Here is a 20,185-nt window from a genome sequence, read left to right as displayed (position 1 = left end):
GAGGAACAATGTGAGTTGGTTTAAACTGGCTGTGTGGTTTTTATTTTCCAGCAACATCAATCTGATGGGTAACTTAAAAATTGATAAATAAACCATGATTCTGCCTGGCAGTGTGTATTCTAAATATTACAAAATCTCAGAGGTCCTCTGCTGCCTTCCTGCCAGTTTAGAGAAAGGTGTGGTGGACCTGAGGAACGCTGCTCCCAGAAGCCTGCTGGCATTGACAGAGAGGCTGATAGGACCCACATGCTGGTTTGGCTTGACACAGGAGCAGCAAACAGGCAAAAATCAATGTTCTTCCAAGGGGAAAGGAGACAGTTTTGTAAAAAGAAAAAAAAATCTGAACACAGAAAATAGGAGTTTTTTTGCAGCAGCCAGAATGAGAAACCAGCAGTACACAGGAGCAGACAGCGGGTGGCAAGCACTCTGTGGGATCCAGCCCTCATTTCCAGTGCAGCTTTTTGCCTGAAGGCCTCTTTGTAAGGTGCCTAAATTCAGTGTGACTGAGTCATACCGAGTTGAATGCAAACTTGGCTCTGTAAGAGTTAAAATAAAAGGCCACATGTTTCTACAAAGGTATTAAAAGTATCCTGTTGAGTAACCCGGTGTGTTCCTTGCTGCCCTGGATATCTCGCAGCTGTGGCTGCCAGAGAGGGAAAGAATCCTGATCTGTCCCACAGCCAAACCCCAAAGAATTAAACCCTTTGTCTTAAGAGCCTTTCACCTTCTCAGGGTGCACTGAAAATCTGGAGGCAAATCAGAAATTGCCTCAAAAGAAATTTCCTGATGGCGTATTACCTCTCCTGAAGATGCTCTTGTTCACAGCCTGCCTCAAAGGGAAAACACTGGAAGTCAGTACTGGGCTGAAAGCTTTTAATGTCAGTCGTGGGATGTAGGCTCAACCTGGTCTCCAACCCCAGCAATAACAACACCCGAGAGAGAGTGCTGCTCTTCTGAAAAATGGCAATCAGTCTCACATGTTAACAGTAGGTTATGCTGCCATTAAGGCTATAAACGACATGAAGTTTTGTGCTCCAGGGCATAAACCTCTGGCACCTTTGGCAGCAGTGGAAACTTAGCAAATAAGATTATTATAATGTGATTGTCCACTGCAGGGGTCTGTGTGTCCTTCTCTGAAGCATTTGATGCTGGCCACTGCTGGAGACAAGATATCACATTGGCTGGACTACTAATCTGATTTAGTATAACAGACCTTTTATTCCTATTAAGCATGCCTCAGTACAGAGTCAGCTTTCAACTAGTACTGATGGCCATGAAACAATCTGCAGCCCAGTCTACTTGTAGATACCTGGCATAATTATTCTCTAAAGGAATACAGAATGGCCAAATTCTACTTGTGTCATGTCATATTTTTCAAATAAGGAATGTAATATCAGTTGAATACTTGGTCGATTTCCCCCATAAATTGTCAAAGTAGTGATGATGAATGATTTTGTACCTGGATGTCCAAATTCAAATGACACTTCTGCAAAGGAGACTTAATGGAAACAAGATTTGTGCATCTGAGTACAGGATTAGGCCCCAAAAACAGAATAGCCTTTTAAGCTTTCTATGTTGTTAGCATTCCTCTTGAACAGCATTTCCCCTTTTTTCCCTGATATCTGGATGTGGAAAAGATTTGTTTTCAGATGTGTATGCCTGTAGCATTTGCTTGGGATTTATCTGCAAGCTGATCCCAGACTCAGCCTGTGGTTATGTTTTTTGCAGGGTCCCCTGTTCCATACAACTACTGCTGACTACAACCCTCATTTCCACTCTCTGCAAATGTGAGATGAATACTATCATAACAGCATTTCTTAATACATGACAAAGAGAAAAGATAATTTTTCTGTTTTATATTTGACCACCCTGCATTTCAAGTATATGACCTCACCTCTACAAAACTGGTAGGGTTTACCGCAGTCATCATATGTAGTCCAACTTCTACCAGGATCAGCACCTCTTCTCATTTATTTGTCCATCACACAATCACCTTGAAATGATCTCCAGCATGTACCAGTTGTACTGGAATCCTCCATTCATATGTGTTTGGTCATCACAGATAAGAGCCGGGGAAAAAATAATAATTCAAATGTGACATGAATATCAGCTGTTGGGCAAACCCAGCACTATGAACCTTTCAAGACAGGACATGATATGTATTTGTACTGTACTGTGCCTAATACTAGGGCATTCTGGCCAGCAGTCATAACTATAGATTCAAATAGATGGCAATCAAAATAATTATTAAAAAGGTAATTGACCTCTCTTGTTCAGTACAGCTGTGCATCAGAGAGGAGCTGATCCTCATTTATACAACACTTGGCAGAAAAGTTGACCAAGTCGACTGCATACAGAAAGCAGAAAAGTCAGGACTCCTGACTCCTGTACCCCACTGCTTCACCAACACATGGTCCTTCCTCTTAATGGACTGCTAAAACAGAGGCAAAAATGCAAAACCCATAGAATCATGTTGGTTTCTTTCCTGTGGTTATGTCCTTTGGATCTGTTTATCATTATGCACCACAGAACAGTTCCTCCATGTGAACATTAAAAAGAGCCATCTCCAGTGCAGTGGATGTGCCCTGTTGCTGCCTGCTTGCCTTGCTGACCCCTCATCCAGTTTGCCTGTGCTTGCTGCTGCCCTTACTTGCCTGACTTGCTTGGGCACGTGGACTTCTTGATGTTCAGTGGAAGGGTATTTCCACATGATCTTTGGCAATCCACCTTGTGAGCTGCAAAGGGATACAAAACCCCACTGTCTGCATTGCCTGCTTGTAGCAGGGGAGGTGGGAAGGGCCACGCACCTCAGCAGTCACAGAGCGGCCAAGGACATAACTGCGCTGTCACTGATTTCAGATTACATCAGGAGACAGCAATGATGTGCAGTGACTGTAAAGCAGCTGTGGTGCCTGTTCTCTTGCCCCTACCATAAGAGTGCTAGCAGGAAAGGTATGGGCAGGACACTTCCTAAATTACCTGGATCACCTCAAGGCACCTGTACAGGGCTGCTGTCTGAGAGGAGTGAAAGGCTGGTCTGCGGGGTGGCCTAGGAGCAGGTCTTACCTCCTGATTAAATTTAAGCTATTGTATGTAAACTTCTTAGGGTTTTTTGTTTGCTTGATTGTTTTTCAGGGAAAAGCCCACATTAGTAAGATTCTAAGAATAAACTCTACTAAGCAAGATTTTTATAATACCTTAGTCTGTCACTGATTCAATCAGAAAGTCATTGATACCCAAGAAAACATAATGTTTGAAAGAGAGTGCCATCTCTCAAGTCTCATCTCTTCAACTCTCCTCTTGTACTTTCTCTGCCCCTTAAGGACAGCCAGTCAGAAAGAGAGTAAGCGATTCTTCAACAACTTGCTACTGCTCCCACAAACACAAGACCTTTTATCCTGTTGGTGTCTAAAAGGCCTGACTGAGAGTGGGGCTGTCACTGACTCCCAAAAAATGTATGATCTAAGCAAATTCGGCTGTCAAGAGAGGGAGTGACATGCCTGAAGTCACACGATGTGGCAGTACAGAATCCTCACAGAGATCACACATGCAGGGCCGCTCTTTTCCCAGACATCAAATGGGGCTGCTTGCTGTCAGATCTATCTTCTGAAGTCAGAAGTTTTGTACTATTTTGGGGCAGAGTAAAGTAAAGAATTATAAAGAAGCAAATAATTATAACCCCTGCAAGGGACAGTGACTTGCCAGGGGTTGCCTTTGCAGTATAAAGTCCTAAAGAAGAAAGGCAGATTCAAACTTTTAGAATTAAAGGGAACAACTCTCTCTTAATTTCCTGTGGTTTTACATGAGATCCACAAAGGAACCATCTGTCACCATCTGCTTGATTTTCTTGATTTATTTTTTTTTCTTGGACAGTTTCACAGTATTGGTATGTGAATGTGCCTACCCACACCCCTCTCAAAAGGCCAACTCATTTCTTCAGTATACATGTGCCTTGTGTGGATTTTTTTTTTTGTGTATTTGAGTTGCAGTGTACTTTTCATCAGGCACTGCCTTTCTTTGTTGAATGCTGGTCTCCAGGAGCTGCCTGGAATAAGGGATAAAACACCAGTTACACACATAGCTTCTGATAACTTGGGTCCATGACAAAATACAGAGCTCTTCAGGAAGCAAGGTGGCTTTTGAAGAGGCTTTTGACATGATGAGGGAACTCCCTTTCTCCAGGTGCTTCCAAGGTGGCACTCATTGTTTGCACTGTGAATCTTACAGGATATTTTTCCATTATTAAAACTACAGAGTTTGGGAAACAAGGAAACAAAAATTAAAATAATTATTAAAAACCCCTAAAGAAAAACCTATAGAATAATATGAGAAGGAGGAAGACAAAAATGCGATGTACAGGTCCAGACTTGAAGATCTGAGGTGCAGAAGAATTAAAACAATAAAACGGAAATGTAGCTTATCCACAGGGAATCTGTAGAGGGATTCTTGTCAGGAACTGACAATGGGTAATATGACAAGGAGCAGTGGGTACAAAAATAAAGAGGAAAAATATAGTTATTAGGAAGAAATTCTTTACTCAGAGGGCAGTGAAGCACTGGAGAAGGCTGCTCAGGCAGGTTGTGGATGCCCCAATCCTGGCAGTGTTCAAGGCCAGGTTGAATAAGGCCTCGAGCACCCCGGTCGCGTGGCAGGGTGGATTAGGACTAGATGATCTTTAAACTCCAGTCCAAAACCTTAACATTCTATGGCAATTACTTTTTTTGTTGTTGCTAGAAGCCGTCGAAGCGCACAGCGCGGGTCTACACGCCGGGAGCGGCACCCGCCCCGGGAGGGAGGCAGGGGCTGCGAGGGGAGCGCCTGAACGCCCCTGAGGGAGCCGCAGCGCCCGCGGGGGAAAAGCGCCGATTCACGCGGCGCTCGGGGCGTCTCTGCCGCCCGGGGGGGAAGCCGCGCCGCCGGTGCCGCGGAGCCCCCTCGGTGCCGCCTCGGCCGACGCTGCGGGAGCGCGGAGGGGCCGAGGGGCTCCCCCGACGGGGCGGGGCGGGCCGGGGGCCCGCGGAGGGCGGGTAGCCCCGCCCCGGAGGCTGTCGGCCCTGGCCGCCTACAAGCCCCATGGTGCCGCGCGGGGCGGCGGCGTGTGACGCGGCGGGAGCGGGGGCGGCGGCGGAGGCGGCGGAGGGTCCGCGTCTCTCCTGCCGCGTCCCCTCGCTCGGCTCGGCGGGCGCCATGTTGGTTTGAGCCGAAGATGACAGGGGGCGGCTGCGGGCGAGGATCGCGCTGAAGGAGCGGCACCTCCGGCTCGCGGCGCGGCTCTCGGGGGGCGGCCGGAGCCGCCGGCGGACGAGGCGGGGGAGGGAGGGCGGGCTGAGGAGGAGGCGGCGGCGATGCGAGCGGAGAGCTGAGGCTGCGGGAGGCGGCCGCCGTCGAACGCCCCCCGGCCCCCTCCGAGCGCCGCGGGGGAGGGCTCTCCCCTCCGAGCGCCCTCCCTCCCTTCCCTCCCCGGCCGGCGTCCCCGCCGGGCGCTGTTGGATGCCGCACACCGCCTAGGGGGGCCGCAGACCCGGCGTCCTCGCCAGCGGCCCCGGGCCCACCCCGGCCCTCCGCCTCCCTGCCCCGCCGCCCAGGGCAGGAGCCAGGTCTTGCCTGCGCGCCCGGGTCGCCTGCGCCGACTGAGGAGGTGACTTGGACGCACTATTATCCCGTGTGAATCATCCCGTCGTCATTTGTCGAGGCTGGGAGAGAAGGCAGAGGGCGAGAAAGGGGAAAAAAGCCCGCACGCAGCTCATGTGGCGGTGTAGTCCTGCCTGTGTGTCCTGGTCTACCTGGCACCGCTGCTGTTGCTGCTGCCGCTGACAGGGATCTGCTGCCATCTCTGGTCTCCCGCTGGCTCCTCCGGTCCAGCCCGGCACCGCTGCCCCTGGATATTCCTGCTCCTCAGCCGCCCGCCTTCCCCGCTGCTTATCGGGCACCTCTTTCGCGTAGGGGACGTGGAAGCTGCTGCCTGACACCGGTTTTGCATCTTAAAGATCTCCAACGGGCTGCTGCTCTTCGTGCTGCTGCTTTTTTTTTTCTTTTTTTTCCTTTTTTTTTCTTTTAAGTTGATTTTTAAGCCATTTAGGGTAACATCAAAATGTCCAGCAGCGTTCCAGCTGATATGGTGAGTGTTGTTCTGTTTATTTAATAGTTTTATTATAAAATAACGTTAATTTCAGCCTAGTTTTGACAGAGAACATGGGAAGAAGAGGGGCGTGGGAAGAAAAAAAAGGTCTTGGTTGCATATTTAAGGAACATAAAGTTCCCAGTTAATTACCTTCCCCCTTCCGCCCCAGATGCTGGTTCTGCTTCGCTTTTTGGTGGTGGAGTGGGAGATCTGCAGCGTCGCCTTCTGTGTAGCGAGGAGAGGGGGATGCCCGACTCCCTTTATTACCTATGGCAGTCAGTTACCTGAGTGCTCACGCTTGGGTCGTGTAGCACTGCTCCTCAGCTCCGTCGAGCATTTTTTAGGGGGAGATAGATACGAAGCAGAGCATTCGGGATGAATTGCTCGACCCATTTCTTTCTTTCTTTTTTTTCTTTCCCTCCCCCCCCACCCCGTCTCTTTCTTTCTAAACCTCTTAAACTTGGCTTGTCTCTTGCCAACGCTTTGTCTTCCGATGTTGGTGGGAAGTTAATCTCTTCACTTGCTGCCGGCTCAAGTGCGAGAGAGAAATTTTCATGCGCTTTATTTTCATGGCGAGGTCCTTTGTGCACTAGCTGCAATCTGGACATTTTTCAAGGGCACTCCTAGTACTTCTTATGGCGGACTGTACTTCAGCTTGTATTGGATACTCGGCGCAGTACATTTAAAACAGGAAGGTATAGCAGATCATGAGAAGGTAGGGTAAATCAAGTCTGCTAGGTAATCTTCCGTTCAGCACGACTTTCTCCATTTGTATGTATTTCCATAAATCAGGATATATTTTCATAGGTCTCTTAGTTGGAAAAAGCACCCACGAACTTGTAGCTGCAGTTTGGTATGCTAATTCTTTATTCTTACAGCAAAATATTATCACGCATTTCCACATAGCTGTTTGCATTAAAAGGTACTTTTTTCCCCTCCCCAAAAGCAAAGGACTTGTCTATGCTTTTTTAATTATTATTTTTATTTTATTTTTAATTTAAAAAATAATTTTAGTTTAATTTGTGGGTAAAACCTGGCCCGGTAGTGAGAACAATAAAACCCAGTAGCCCTTGTTTAAGTCATTGATGTTCAGTTATTTGGGATATGTATGGCAGCTGGGCTATTGAAATAATGGTTCTGTTTAGTTGCTTGCTTTCTGTATTTCCTTCACAGCCTTTGTACAGCAGTCACAATGAGTGAATTTTGACCAAAAAAAGCAGAAACAGTAAGATACAGAGGATGATCAAGCAGCAAGTTATAAGCATACAGGTTTTGTTGTTTCTTTTTTCCCGTCTGCCTTTCTGAAATACTATAAATAAATTTTGCCTCCCCTGGATGAAAAGAGCGATGAAAGGATTTAAACTCAGAGGCAGTAAGCTCCTCAGCTATCAGTTTACACATATTTCTTTTTAGTGTCTCTCTTTCTCTCTGACAGCTAGAGCTTTTTGAACCCCCTTCTCTCCTGCACGTGGCTGTCTAGCATTATATCACAGAAATCCTCGCCGGGACCGTCGAGGATTAGGTGCAAATCTCTCAGTGCTGCTTTTTAAGTTGCCTGGAGGAGTCCCTTTGACTGTGACATGAAACACACTCCTCCTCCCTGTCACCCTGGGCTGAGCTGCCACCTCCGTGCTCCTCCTAGGGCCTGCCTGCCTGCCTAGGAGTCCCGGTGCTGCCATTAGGCTTGTAATGCTTGACTTTTGCTACAAAGTGCACAGATTTTAAGATAGGCAAAATACAAATTTTTCTATGAAAACTATTTCCTTGTGTTGTTACAGTGTAATGAGAATACTATTGCTGGGGATAGCTGGGCCTAGCTAGTGCTGCTCTGTTTATTCAAATCAGGAAGAAGCTTGTTATACACAGTGATGTTTAAATACTGAGTCATTACAAAAACATTTGAATGAAGATGTTACCAATGTTGGTAGAATTTAAATAAATAGATATTTCTGGCCTGTCATGGGATCATTTTTCTCTTAGTTTCTGTATAATTAGATGCAGTTTCTCTCTGAAAGTTTGAAGTGTGCTGTAGAAATTCCAGTTATTAATTACAACAAATAAATATTACTTTATGAAAAGAGTGCTTGAAAACTCATTTTTGGTCTTCTGTTGTTGCCATCCTCCATATTTCAAAGGAGTTTGTTCAGGAAGGAAAATGGGATTGCCATTCCTTAGCTATTTGAAGAGGAGCCCTTACCAGGCTGTCACCATGTTTATATATGTTTTTATTTAGTGTAGGATTTTGCAGTTTGCATTTCTCTTACCCACCCACCCACTGTGTAATTTGCATTTGCAAAAAATTAATTTCCCATATCTATAGGAGCTGGCAGCAGTGTGATGGAGTGTTATTTTATGAAGACTCCATTATACTTAGTAAATCTGCTATGAATTACATAAGTATTATAATAATAATGTGTGTAGCTGTTTGTCAGGTTCATGAACTAACCTGCTCATAATAATAATAATAATAATATAATTGCTGCTTCTTAAAAATGTGTTAATTTGCCTTCCTGTCCTACCTTTGAGAATGATCTGCTATACATAAATTCGTAGTAAATTATCTGATTTCCAGTAAGCTTTGTATTTTTAAGTAGACATAATTTGACTCAGTCTCCTGTTCTCTGACATTGAGTTGACTTGTTTCCAGAACTACGGCAGTTTTTACCAGCTAACCATTTCAACATCACTTCCTAAATAATTAACACAGTACTTTATCATTTGCATTCCACTAATAAATTGGGTAGTGACACACCACATTCCAAGTGTTGTAAGTTTGTGGTGCGTTATTCCTCAGCAACGTGTGCTACTTGCAGCTTAAAACTCCACTCCTGGCATGAAACCTGCTAATATTGACCTCTCTACCTGAGTAGTTTCATTAACTTTATTAGGACTAGATGCGTCTGGGACAGTTCTTGAAGGCTAAACTGCATATCTAGAGCCTAATTTTGCTCAATTTTTCACATAAGCTCTGATGACTGTAGTGGCAGTGGGGCACCTCTGATTATGTTCAGTAATTTAGTCAGGTGATTTATCAGTTTTACCATTTGGTAGCAGTTAGAGTTTGACTGTGAATAACAGCAGGGCTGTTTGCAAGTTGTATTTCTTTTGTAATGATAAATAGACATGCAGTGGTTTATGGACTTGTGAAATTAATCACACTGGCTTTTTGAGTGGACCAAATGAAAATGGTTTGGCAGTTGTTTAAACACTAGCTGAAAATTTTAAAGTAAGCGATGAAAAACTCGTGCTCAGACAAGAAGTTCTTACTGAGTTGAATAATCCCCTTTATTTTAATGGAGTTGCCATCAGACTATGGGAAGCTTCCTCTCTGGGTTCTGTGTACCTGTGATACTTCTCCTTATAGTTAGAATTCTTCAGGGATTTTAGGAATCCACAGAAAGCCACCTGCATGACTAAAAAGTATTAACAGTGTCCACTGTTCCCTGTTGTCCATGTGTTTTATGTCCGTATGAAAAGGCTCTGCTAGCACTTTCTTTCTGGGTAGTTCCTTGCATGCCCTCTAGGAGATTCAATTCTTTTTCTGTCTGAGCAGTAAGAGAAGGTGACGCTTTTGGCTCATGGTGGGGTTTTTATTGTTGGCTTGTTTTCTTGTTGCTTTGTTGGGTTTTTCTGCATTTGGTAAACAACGAAGTGTTGGAATCTACCAAACAATTAAAGGTTTTAATTTTAATGTGCACGGCTCTTCAATCCATATGCTAGGCTTCAGAGATGTAGGTGGTATGGTAGACATAATTTTTAAGGAAACTCAATCTTTGGTGTGAGATATTTGCAGACGTAGAAGAGCATGGAGCATATGGTCTAAAATGGTTATATGTGGTCAATGTTAAAAGGGGGCAGTAGGTAGAAGAATAACAAATAGAAACCCTGCTCAGTTCCCTCCTTGATAGATTCAGCATCTTTAGTGGAAATGTGTATGTGCATTGTCTTTTTTTAGGAAATTTAATACAGAATGTTGATGAGTAGTTGAACATATATAGGGGCTTCATTTTTAATACATATTGATGGTGGCTAACAGTGCAAAAGGATGGACAGAAACTGATGGTACATCAGTATGGGAATTTTGGCATCCAAGAATAAGATTCAGATATGAGCGACTTAAAGGAGTAGCTGGTTGTATGGCAGCTGAGTTTTGTTGTTTGTCATTCAGTCTAAAAAATTATTTCATTGAAGAATAATAGGTGCAGTAGCATTGTAATACACTTGGAGCACAGAAAATATTTTTTTCAGTATAACATTTTCATGTATCAGAACAAAATGTGAGAAGTCCTGCATCTCTGTTCTTTTAACTGCTTTTCCTTTTGCCTTCAGTGGATGCTTTTTGTGGGTTTGAAAATTACTGTATTCCTAGTAGCTTTTGTGCATGATAGTCTTAAGTTAGTCCCTTATGTTTTTGTAGCAATAGAAGTATGATTATTTCTCTGTATTTCTGTATCCCCCACATGTTGAAAGTCCTAATTCATTACATTCTGTGATAAAAATAGCTAATTGAGTTTTTCTGTATTTTTTTTCTTTTTTGATTTTCTTCCCCCCACAATTGTTTGCTGATTGTAACAGCAATGAGTAGCCTCTCTTGCCATTCTCAATGTTTGTTTTGGGTTTGTTTTTGTGCTCTTGGAGAAGGAAATGGAGGTGGCATCTGTGTTAGAAAGAAGAGCTTGGAGAAGCTTCGGATTCCTTATATATTGGGGCAATATATAAGCCAGTTGAGCCTTTGTAACATATTGCAGTGCTTCTTGTAATCAAATGAAGAACCTCTTTCTTTGCTATCTGAAGCAGTGGCCAGGCATAAACTTACTAAAGTTCATCTTCAGTGTGTATTTATTTGGGTATACTCCAAAATTATTTGTACTTATTTCCCCCACCCACCTTTTTTTTTTTTTTTTTTTTTTGTTTCACAGATTAAAAATGTATCTAAATAACAACAAGAAACATCTTAGCACAACTGACATTTTTAGGTATGGCACTGCAGGAGAAACTTTGTAACTAAATATATTATTATTTGTATTAGTATATACATCTGACGTATTCTGAAAGGTCATGTTTTCATGACCTTCATCTAATTTTCTTTGGTGAAGAGCAGCTGTGGTTGGATTGATCCTTATTCTGGGTTGTGGTGCAGCTCACTACTTCAGATGGAAGTGTAGGTTGATGATATTAACTGTTCCTTCCTTCCTGCCACCCACCCTTGTTGTCATTACCTGAACTGGTTTCTTTCTGCTTTTGTTGTCTTAACTTTATGAACGCTGGAGGGGATGTATACTGAAGGAGATGTAACTCCTCCCATGTTGGGAATGCTGGGAAGTAGCTGCTGGCAGGTTCCAGCGAGACTGAGAGGGAAAATACAAATGCTGAGTATATGCAAGTGCAGGAAAATGATCATATCTACAGCAGGAACAGTCAATTGTGCATGTTTAAAAATTAGCAGATGTCATCTGGTAAATGACCAGGTCAGTCAGGGCCTGAATGGGGAAATGTTCCACCTCTCAGCTGTGGAATTAGGGACAATATCAGCTATCTGTAATCAGTATTTCCCTGTGGAGCTTGTGACTGCTTTGTGCATATCTAAATCTAAATTTTGGATCATTCGAAGCCCATATCTCACTTCCTTGGTTTGTCTCAAGGCTGCAGTAGGAACTTAGGCTGTCTGAATGTGGTCCTTGCAGCTGTCTTGGTAAGAAATACTTTCATGATACTATGAACAAAATGACTAAAGGCATGCTTTACTACTTTTTTTCAGTTGAGAGTTCCTCCTACTTTTGTGAATGTTGAAAGCTATGGTCACAGTATTTTTATCAGTGAGATTTACTTGTTTTATACTTCTGGTCAGTCAGCTTTGTTACTCAGTAAAACTCAGAATGTAAACTTTTGGAGATGTCTCTATATCTGCTTATGCAACAGTGAGCAGAATGGAGACCTCGATTCTGACTCAGCCTGTGAGTGCTACACTAGCTTGCGGGAATCCAGAAATATCTGGAATGTGACTAATCATTCTTATGCTTTTATGTAAAAGAGATAATTCAGCTTATTTTCAGTCTCTTCTGAGTATGGAATTGGATCCGCTAGGTTGGTTATTTCTTATTCTCAATATGGTGAAAGACATTGCTGCTGATTGGTATTCTTTTTCACATTAAGTCTGTTTTTAGGGCAATTAATTAAGCCTGCTAAAGTAGCAAGCGTTTCCTGACACAATTTTGCATGGGTAAACTTTAGCTCATTGTAGTTATTAAAGGAATATGACTGAGTGTGTTGTTTTCATTTTAGAAGCATTGGACAATGAGCAGCATGTCAATGAGAAATTTTAATTTCATTATGCTAATATAAAATCTAAACTTCGAGGCCCCAGCTCTGCACTGGTTTTCATGTAATTTAGAGATCTGTCTTCTGGAATTCAGTTATTGTCAAAAATTATTCTGTAATTTCTTTTAGAAGGCCAGTCTTTAATTTTTGACAGTTTCAGTTATACATACGTTGCAGAACATCTTAAGACAATGACTGAAACCTTTTTCATTTGGTATACCTCCAGACAAATATAAAATCACAGATGTACTGGTAAGTGCTGAAAGTACTGATTGTAAGGAAGGACTGAGGAAAAAAAAAACCATGAATAGTCAAGACTTTGCAAGAGTTGGTAAAAGAAGGGTTGCTGAGACATCATTTGAGGTTCTGCAAATAGCATTGTGCTCTTCAATATCTGAAAAGAGATTTAAAGTGGGAAAAAAGTTGCTGTAAAAGCTTTCTAGCAATGTAGCTAAAGTATTTCAGAGGTCTGTTTGGTTTTGAGAGCAGTACTTAAAGAAAAAGTTACTTATTTGAAGGTTTGCTGAGCATGAGAAGTATAGTTCTGCAGAAATACTTTACCAGTGCAGCTGACAGCTCTTATATATTTGTGGAAATTTGGTGTATTTTGTGGTTGCTAACTGGGATTGTGTTTAGCTCCTTGACAGAGGATACATTTATTGCTGCTTGTAAACCATCCACAGTGAAGGCCTGCTCTCAGTTTGTAGTAAGACTCTGCATGTATGGTAAAAGGTGATTTAAAAAAAATAGGGCACATTTTCCACAGATAGAAACTTTGTGTAAAATGAAGATTTGGCAGATTGCACAACTCTGATGCTGCCATCCGTGTCTTGGAGTTTTTTTCTTACTTTCTGTAAAGAAATATGAAAATAGCTTGCCAGTGACAGGATTACATTTGTGGGTTCGTTTTGGTTTGGCTGCTTACTTAGAATTATTTGGGAGATTCAGTTTAGAGTTTAATGGAAGGCTTGTGGGAGAATTTAGCTGAGACTGTTCCATGACACTGTCATTATAGAGACAGAAGCAAGCAAGAAACTCCTTGAGTTTTATGTATCCCATAGAAATTAGCCAAGTAAAACCAGAGGCTCTGTTTAGGAGTTTGGTAGGATTCCTAATAAGGAATCTATGCTTTAGTGGGATGGAGGTGCTAAAATGAGACTTGGTGTTCACACAAGGGATACAAACTGGGAGGGTTTGTGTTGTTGTCTACCTGCTGTGGTGGTTTTGGTCTCTCTTGGGGCTCGTCTGATTTATGTCAAGGGCTTGGACCACTGCTGAGGAACAAAGGTGGTCTTATCCTGGGGTGCTTTTTAGCTGCAGCTGAGGGTCTGGAGTTTAGTCTGTGACTCTATACACAGTTAGGATGGAAAGGAAAACAAAGCGCTTTTTTTTTTTTTTAAAGGTAGTCCTGAGTTCCTGTGTCAGTTCTTCTGTGGTCTCCATTATGCAATATTAATATGTTTCATATTGCATAAGAAATTATCTCCAGCACTTGATAAAAGTGGGATACCAATTTCAAAATAAACTGAAGGAAGCTATATGTGTTCTTTGAGACGGAAAAGAACAGTGTATTTCATCTCAAAAAGAGCAGTACTTCACAGCCGTATACTGTACATAGCATTGGTTGGTATCTTCTCAGCAGAGTTGTGATGTTGTAATGCTCTGTGGTTTGGCAGAGATCCACATCACCATAATCTGTTTCTGATACTTAGTATGTGCTCTAGATGGTACTACCTAATCTGTCCCCAGAATCTGACATATGTTTTTAATATTGAGAAATAATGGAATAGTGATAAAATAGTGAAGTGCAGTGCTAGTCAAAAATCTTTCATAGCTAAGGTTATAAATTCAGGATTCTCTTCTTAAAAGTAGATTAGTGCCAATCTATATGTGAATATATGTGGCGTATACTAGTAAGTCTCAGAAAACTTACCGTAAATTACATTACTATAAAATAGTTCTTCTAAAATAGCATTTATTTTCAATATTTCTTTTATTCTTCTTTGATGATTAAATATTGTGCAAGATTTTTCAGGCATGATTACCTTTTATATGCTGCAAGAGGATAACTGGAAGCCTTTGTGTGCTTTTAAAGTCTGGAATACCTGGTTGCAGTATTTTATTTTATTTATAGAATTCTTATTCATATGGGCAGTAACATCAAAATAAAGTTAATTCTTGGAATTATGCTTGATGGTTGTATTTGATGCACAGCACATTACATGTGAATATTGATGTCATTTTTCCTGTGAATTTATTTTTAATCTGTGTATCATAACGGTTGTGTGGTGTGACAGTGAAAGCTTAGCTCTCACTTCCAAATCCAGGTTATTGATCTGTGATACAAACAAACCCTATTGGACTTGCAAGTTTTAGTGATTTTTACTTTGCATACTTGTATAGGTATTTTTTTGGTGGTAAACCCCAAACTTGCAAAAAGCTTTATTGAAATATTTTGTACGTAGGGAACAAATCCACATTTGCAAAGTCCATATGTTTCAGTGATAATGATGTTAACATGAAGTCCAATGCAAAATTAGTAACTTTCACCAGCCATATTACAGCATGTAAGTGGAGTAATGTTTGAGATGAATATTCAAAGATTTTATACCAAAATATGCTGTAATGTGTATTCTTCATGCTGTGGATTTCCAAAAAAAGCTGTTTTATAGAGAACACCTATATAATTTAAAGATATGTTAAGTATTTTATGTAAGTTCAGCTCTGTGCAAGTTCATTTCAATCTCAAGAAAGTAGGAAGGGAAGCTTTTATCTTAAAAAAAAATTATGCTAGTGGGTATTTCTAATGTTATAGACAGAAGACTGAGGTTTTTGAGTGCAGTAGGTTACGTCTGGCACTGAGACAACAGTTTCTTACTAAGATATTTGACTTGGTTTTGAGGATTTCATTTTCATAACTAATGGCAAGATAGCTAGGAGGTCTTAATAAAGAGAAACTGTAACTGGGTTTGATTTCTGTCTGCTTACTGCATCTGGCCAGTATGTTTCTGGGTAAATCAGGATTTCATGTAAGTCTGTAAATGTTTTTTAATTACATGTGTTTGAAATTATTTGGAGGTTCAAAATAGCCATCGTAGTGGGTGGAATGCTTGGTAAACTGAGCAAGGTTGTGATGAGAACTCTGGTGAAAGTGGCATCAGGTATTTGTAAAATTGTTTTAATTTTGTTGCTTTTGAATTGTTTCTTCTCACTAGGAAGGGAGAAGGTGGCTCAGGGGATAGCCAGGGAAATCCCTACGGAGGCCTGCAGTGCAGTTGCACAAAACTTGTTGTTCCAGCATTCTCATGCAGGCACTTGATGATCCCAGCATATGTGCTCCTTGCACTTAACAGCAGGAGTAAGGAGTGGAAAATTTTTAAGAGCAAACTTTTGGTGGGGGTGGACTCCAGAATCCCAGCTGTAGCTGTCCCTGAATTAACTATGAAGACAGAAATATCTTTCTACAAAGAGCCTAGCATTTTGAAGCTGAGATTGCCTTTCAGTACAGATTTTTGTGGCTTTCAATTTTATCTCGTGCATTCTGCTGCTGTGAGTGTGATGAATGTGCCACAGTGCTATGCATGGAAACCCCATACTGGGGCAACTCCCTCGACTTGGTAAATGAAGTACTACTGGTCCTAAATATCTGACTGTTCAACAGTATTTATCCATCCTGTTGTGTAAATGCATAATTGTCTTCTTCCAGAATAGTGTGCTTTTGCTCCTCCCCTTGTTCAGCACTTTCTCATTGTTCAGAGACTGGATCTGTGTCTTATCTTCCTGCACTGTTCAGACTTTTCTTGGAAGATGAATCTTAATCTTATCCTTCCTGTGATACTAGTCTTCTTAACAAATACTGAATAAAAATCCATCTGTTTTTGGGAAGAAGATTGTTATTTATCAAAAATGGTGGATGTTGTGGAAATGTAGTTTCGTTCAAATATACTCCTATGCTAGATAACTGCAGCAGAGCTGCAGGGAATAAAATCTTACTGTTTGGAGTGAGTCAAACAAAATTCAAAAAAGATCAAGACTTTCTTGTGTGTTTTTTTTTTTTTTGTGCTTTGTTTTTTTAAATGACATTTCATATTTCAGTCAAATTCTGTTGAAATTTCTCAAGCCAGCTCTGCTCTGGTACACCTTCTGTGCCTGTCAGTCTCAGTTGTTCAGAGCATGACTTTAACAGCATTTCAGTTAAGCCAGTGTGCTCTGTGCTGATGTGAAGGGTTTGTTTCAAAAGACTTGTGAATAGTGAGTTAATTAAAAACAGGCAAAAGACAATAAAATATTTATACATTGAGAAATGCTCCCAAGAACATTTAGAGAAAGGTTGTAACTGTATTTGTTAATGAGTTGTTAAAAGTAAGTTTTGAGGCTAATGCATATGGGGAAGCTGGTTTTTAGGGTTATATTAGTATTTCTTTCTATTCTTACTATTTGAGAATCATGTGGTTTTGTTGATGTGTTTTTGTTGATCTTTCAATAAAGCATTAATTCTGAACTCTTGATTTTCAAATATTGACTTAATATATTTGTCTATTTTCATATTCCTACTTTTTAAATAGCATTCCCTCAGTTTAAATCTGGAACAATCTCAGGAGAAGATAAAAAATCCAGAGTAGTTCCCAGCGTGAAAGGACATGGGGATTTAGTTTTATTCTTAAATTATCTCCTTTAAATTCTGTATTAATTTTTTTTCAGGAAATGAAATGTAGGAAATATAGCTTGCTCTAAGCATAGAGCACAGAATGATTATCAGTCAGTGCCTTTATCTCCAAATGTGCTGCTTGGTAGATTTCAAAGTCAGCTTTAAAAAAGCCCACAACCAAGAGACAAGTACCAAAGTGAATAATTCAGTGTGCTGAGTAGTGCCAGATAAGGCAGACTATAGGTAAATAGTTTACTGCCTTTCATACTTCGTTCTGCTCCTGCATGTCTGTCCTGACTTTGATGCTTAAATAAGTGTCCTAGGTTATGAATTTTATTTGTAATGAACTTGTGGTTTGGTGATGGTTTTGTTCCCCTTTATTGTTCTCTTGTTTTATCTTGTAGTTCTTAGCATATAGAAATGAAGACCATTTGAAGTACAGTTTTGAAGATGTTTTTCTTTTCTTAGACTAGGTGTTGTTTTGTAGGAAATGGAAGGTAGAGAATTATAGTTGAATGAGCACAGCATTTTCTGCTGTGTTTTGAATCACATCATAACTTTTCTTGTAAAATCAGATTGTAACATGTTCCAAAAAAATGGGATTGTTTTTTTAGGAAGACCCATAGCTCTTTGTTGTATCAATTTAAAATTTTCTATGCAAAAATCACTTACTCAAAATCCAAAAATATAGTAGTCTTGTATTTTTGTCCTGTATTTGACTTCTGGATAAAGCCAGCAGTTGTTTTGTGTTGCTCTGTTGGAAGCTGTATCGACTAACCCCCCCAGAGTGTCTGTGGAACCATTGGGATAGGGAAGAGAAGTCTTTTGAGTTGCTTCAAAGTAGTTCTTGCTGGGTAGCTGGATAAGATGGCATTCACTTGTCAATGTAGGCATTTTGAAGTAGTGTAGCAGTTTGTAGGAGGGTGGTGGTAGCAGCTGAAAGGAGTAAAAGGGAAAGACAAATTGTGATTACACAGTCATGTAGTGATAAAGGTAGAGACTCTGAACATATCAAGTGTCAAAGCCATTAGGCTTATTTATGGACAGTAATTTATTGCACAAGTGCAATGGGCTGCAGGAAGCAGTCAAGGATTTGTAATGAATTTATCTTACCATGAGTAGGTTGTACTCGGAGTGATTAAATTCCATTTAATTAAGATTTTAGTGTGTCAAATGATAACAGATTTCTGATGAAGAGCACTCTTGCTGTTCCTCTGCCTTCCAGACAAAACATATCCTAACCCATCACAATTTGATTTGTGATCCATCCACAATCTATTTGTGTTTTCAGTATTGCTGCTGAGTGGAGGTAGAGAAGCAGTGTGTGTTACTTTGCTCGGTGGAAAAACTGTTGAGAAGTGTCCATGTAAACATTATCTCACCTTTTGGCAAAAGTAAATCTTACCTTGCCAAATACAGGCTTTATTTACAGTAATAAAGCTTTAAGCACATGATTCAGCTGCCTAAACATGGCATCCAGTACCAGTGTTCTCAGGATGGCCAGAAAGAGCAGGCGGCAGTGACACATGAGCTGCAGGAGACCCATGCCCTGCAGGAGATGCAGCTGCTCTTTATGAAGGGAATATTTCACAACACCTGGAAATAGCACTAGATGTATAGATTTAGGTAATTCTTCTGGGCTGTTGGGGCTTTGTAAAACCTCATTTCCAATGATTTCATACTGATTTTTGGTAGCTTGGGTTTTCCTAGCTTAAATTCATTAAGTAGTGTTTCAAAATCATTAAATGGTTCAATTTGCAGGTAATCACAGTTCTACCAGCTTTGTTATTTCCTACAGAAAACTCTCATATCTACACATGTGAGCACTGCAGAAGAAAGAAAGAAAGAAAGTTTTCTGAGATTCAAAATACATTGCTGCCATTTGAATGCAGCAGATCTTCTCCTAACTACAATAATACGGAAATACTGTACAGCTGCTTGTAGTGGTGAAGCAGGTACAGTGTAGTTGCAGATCTTTGCTCAGCGTGATCCCATCTAAGCTGTTGCACACGGCCTGTTAAAAGGAAGAAAAAGGAATTTTATATGTTATCACAGTAAATTTAAAAGTAATCTAAGTTATCAAACAAATGAAAATTGGGTTAATTCAATTTGGCATAATTCTGAAAAAAATTAAAGAGCATTATCCAGTCTCATCATAATCTGTTGTATAAAATTGGACTTAAATGGTCTGTCTGTTCTAAAACTCACAGCAGAAATGTGTGTTTTTGCTTAGGTGTGTAATCACAACTGTGGAGCCCAAGAGAAAGAACACTGCCTGTACCAATGCTATGTTGTTTTAATAACTGAACTTTTTATAATGGAATCTTGCAAAGAAAGATATGGATTGGTTTGGGGGGGTTTTGTATTAGATTAAAAGAATTCACTGCTTGAAGCTTCACAAGTCTCTCTTGACACTTGGCCTGAAATGTTTGCAAGATATTTCATATCCTCAGAGCAGAAATGAATATGAGTGGGTTGTAAAATTATGCTTACATAATTAAATAATGAGGATTCTTTGGCGTTATGTAAGATATAAATGCAGGGAAGCTTATCATTGCCCTAACAGTTCAGTGCAATTTCTCCAGTTGGATACTGGAGTAAATTTCACACTTATATTCTGATGAATGTATTTTCCCTTCATATTTTGGAGGGCTACTTTTGATATGTGTGTGTTGCTAAAGACTAACTTACAAATTGAGTGAAGCCTTTCTGGCATATTTCATGTTAGCACTTCTGTCTGAATTTCAGTTTTGAAGCATTAGTTTTGTGTGTGTGGTGGTTTTTGTTGTGCTTTTGTTGTTGCTGGTTGTGGTTTGCTTTTTTAAGTTGAGGTAGAAATCTAATGGTCATAAATGAAACCCTTCCAGCATAAATTGTCATGAAAGTTATTTTACTTATACACATATTCATGTTTTGAGGAACTTCATGTAGAGGAATCTTTACATGGTAACTCTGTAAATATATATATATATATGTATATATATATGTATATATATATATATATATATATATATGTATATATATATGTATATATCCAAATATAGTCTTAATTCCTTTGACAAAAGTAAACTTTGTAGGTTTTTTTCTAGCAGATTTCT

General features: G+C 40.6%; 1 protein-coding gene across 1 annotated transcript in view; it reads left to right on the top strand.

The window, feature by feature from the left end:
• Positions 1–5,580: 5,580 nt before the first annotated feature.
• UBL3 (ubiquitin like 3) overlaps positions 5,581–20,185 on the top strand; it is a 54,249-nt gene continuing 39,644 nt past the window's right edge. Inside the window, exon 1 of the mRNA XM_062514690.1 lies at positions 5,581–6,118. Coding sequence (XP_062370674.1) covers positions 6,092–6,118 — 27 coding nt within the window. The 5' untranslated portion in view covers positions 5,581–6,091. The remainder of the gene's footprint in view (positions 6,119–20,185) is intronic.

Source organism: Cinclus cinclus, chromosome 2, assembly GCF_963662255.1.
Source record: "Cinclus cinclus chromosome 2, bCinCin1.1, whole genome shotgun sequence".
NCBI classification, from domain to species: domain Eukaryota; kingdom Metazoa; phylum Chordata; class Aves; order Passeriformes; family Cinclidae; genus Cinclus; species Cinclus cinclus.
This window is presented reverse-complemented; position numbering and strand designations above follow the sequence as displayed.